This window comes from Tupaia chinensis, unplaced genomic scaffold (genome assembly GCF_000334495.1).
Source record: "Tupaia chinensis unplaced genomic scaffold, TupChi_1.0 Scaffold000258_1, whole genome shotgun sequence".
NCBI classification, from domain to species: Eukaryota; Metazoa; Chordata; class Mammalia; order Scandentia; family Tupaiidae; genus Tupaia; species Tupaia belangeri.
Genome location: NW_006159738.1, coordinates 610839 through 613890, shown reverse-complemented (window position 1 = coordinate 613890; position 3052 = coordinate 610839). Strand labels below are relative to the sequence as shown.

Below are 3052 nucleotides of genomic sequence, written 5' to 3'. Positions count from 1 at the left end.
TCACTTTCTGTTCGGTCTCTCTGTCTCTCCAGTGAGTGCACATGCCCTATAGCAAAAATATCTAAAAATAATAATAATAATTAATAAAATAAAATAAATAACTCTTTTTTTAAATTATTATATTTAACTTTATTTATTTATTTATTTATTTATTTATTTATTTGTAAATTGGACTCAGAGGGACAGAGTGAGAGAGTGTGAAGGTAAGGGAGAAAGTTAGCCACCAGGTCCGGGACTCGAACTGCAGTCATCCATGTGGGAGTCCAGTGCCCTTAAAGCCAGGCTACCTGCTGGCCCCAAGTAAATAATTCTTTTTTTTTTTTTTGGACTCAGAGGGACAGAGTGAGAGAGTGTGAAGGTAAGGGAGAAAGTTAGCCACCAGGTCCGGGACTCGAACTGCAGTCATCCATGTGGGAGTCCAGTGCCCTTAAAGCCAGGCTACCTGCTGGCCCCAAGTAAATAATTCTTTTTTTTTTTTTTTTTTTGAGAGGTATTTGCTATAGGGGATGGGAACTTGCCGAGAGACAGACAGAAAGTGAGAAATCACCCCCCAAGGGGATAGCCACACCAAAATCCCTTCTCCTCCATTCTCCTCTCGGGATCTTGGGCATGCACACACATGAACCTGGAGTGAGTTTAAGCCGCCAGGTCTGTGACTCGAGCCACCATCGACTACATGGGAGTCCAGCGACATAGCCATTACGCCAACTGCTGGTCCCGTAAATAATTCTTTTAAAAAAGAGAGAGAAAGAGAGCCGGAGGGGAATCTAGAATGGTCTGAGTGGACCAATCTCTGCGCTGCCATCATTTTTTCTGGTGCAAATCAACATGACAAAAGCAGTCAAAGGCTTTGGAAACTAGAAAGCACCCCGCAGAGGCTCAGGGACCGTGGTACCATGACCGTTAGTGATGACGCAGCGATGGGAACGGGACAGCCCCTCCTCTTACCTTCGTGTTTCTGGAACTCCTCCTCGGAGAAGCTGGTGTCCTTGTGGGAGAGGTTGGTCATGAGCTGCTTGTTCTCCTCCTGCAGCTGGGCGATCTGCGACAGGAGGTCCTGTGCCTCCCCACGCCACACGTCCTCCACCAGCTCCAGCTCCTGCCAGGGTTGGGGACAGCATGGGGTCACAGCCCGCCCAGGGCAGCGCCAACCCCACCCTGCCCCTCGGGAGCAGCTCAGGCTGCCAGAGCTTGGGGCCATCTGCTTCCCTGGGAGAGACGGGCGAGGCCCCTGCCAGCACATACAGCACCTTTGCAAGAAACAGAAGACGCCGGGCCAGCAGGTGGCGTGATGGCTGGGGCGCTGGACTCCCACATGGCTACTCCATGGTCTGCAGTCCCAGACCTGGTGGCTTGCTTTCTCACTTTCCCTTTGTCTCTCTGTCTCTCTCTAGTCAAATTAAATAAGAATAATAAATAAAACTAAAATAATAATAAAAAATGAGAAAGAAAGGAAGGCAGGGAAAGAGAAGGAAGGAAGGAAGGAAGGAAGGAAGGAAGGAAGGAAGGAAGGAAGGAAGGGGAAGGGAAGGGAGAGAGGGAGGAAGAAAGGAAGGAAGGAAGGAAGGAAGGAAGGAAGGAAAATACACTCTATTTTGGGCAAATGTTTACCTTATACCATCAGGGACAGCCAGGTTAGAAATGCCCCAAGCACACCCCCGAAGCTGGCACTGCCCCTGCCCCCTTCGAGCCCTCCAAAGAGAGGAGTAGATGAACCCCTGCCTACAGGGGTCCTAAAGCTCCACCCGCCTCTGAGGGATCATGTCCCCCAGTCTCTGGACAGTCAGGACAAACCCCTCTGTAAAGAAGAGAGGCTGTGAAGACCCTGGGGCCACCCATGCAGGCAAGGTAGCCTTGCATATCTGAAGAGGCCTCTCTCCAAGGGGCTCAAGCATCTGAAACATTCTGAGCCTCAGTTCCCCCTCGGCTGCGGAACCAAAACACAAAGGCTCGCAGGGACACGAGGATGAATACAATCGGTTTACTGGGACCAGCAAAGGACAGAATGGCTATGTCGCTGGACTTGTGCGTAGTCCACTGCGGTTTGAGTCCTAGACCTGGTGGCTAAAACTCACACCAGGTGTGTGAGCATGTGCCCAAGGTCCTGAGAGGAGAATGGAGGAGAAGGGGCTGCAGTGTGGCCATCCCCCCTGGGGGGCGATTTCTAGCTTTCTGTCTCTCTGATGAGCAAAAATCTCTCTCACACACAAAGGATCAGTTTACTAAAATTACTTTTGCAGGTGGCTGTAATCAAAGAAACAGATAGCAAGTGTTGACAGGGATATGAAGAAACTAGGACTCTCGTGCATTGCTGGCGCGGGATGGAAACTGGGGCAGCCATACCGGAGAACAATCTGGAAGTTTCTCAGAAACTTAAACGCAGTCATCATAGGGACTGGCCCTTCTACTCCGAGCATGTGCCTGAGAGAGATGAAAACATGTCCACAAAAATACTTGGGCGTACAGGTTCATGGCAGCATTGTCACTGCAGAAGGCACACACGCCCGAGCGTCCATCAGGGGTAAACGGGCAAACACAATGTGGCCTGCCCACATGCGGAACGTTTCCAGCCGCTGAAACGAACGACGCGCTGCCGCGTGCTACCGCGTGGACGAACCCTGAAAGCATGGTGTGTAAGACCCCGCTTACACGGAGCGTCCAGACAACCCAGAGTGGCTGTCTAGGGCCGGAGCCTCATGGGGATAGTGAACCAAAGTGGTCGGGTGCGGGCTTCCCGCTGGCAGGTGACGGCGATGTTCTAGGACAGACTGCTGACGGCTGCCAGCTCTGAACGGGCCACAGAACGCTCAAGTGTGTACTTTAAGTGGGTGGACTGGGGGCCGGCAGGTGGCATGGTGGTTAAAGGCGCTGGACTCCCACATGGCCAAAACCATGGTTCAAGTCCTGGACCTGGTGGCTTCCTTTCTCACTTTCCCTCTCTCTCTTTCTCTGTCTGTCTCTGGTGAAATTGGAAAATAATAATAAAGTTAAATGAAATAATTCTAAGAAAACAAATGGGTGGGCTATCCCTCCGCTATCCTCCACAAAGCTA

The 3052-nt window shown here is 51.1% G+C and overlaps 1 protein-coding gene across 1 annotated transcript in view; it reads right to left on the bottom strand.

Moving 5' to 3' along the window:
• The window catches only part of RILPL1 (Rab interacting lysosomal protein like 1), a gene marked incomplete at its 5' end in the record, with an annotated part of 50085 nt that overhangs the window by 39088 nt on the left and 7945 nt on the right, over positions 1-3052 (bottom strand). The window contains one exon of the mRNA XM_006149337.2: positions 949-1099. Coding sequence (XP_006149399.2) covers positions 949-1099 — 151 coding nt within the window. The remainder of the gene's footprint in view (positions 1-948; positions 1100-3052) is intronic.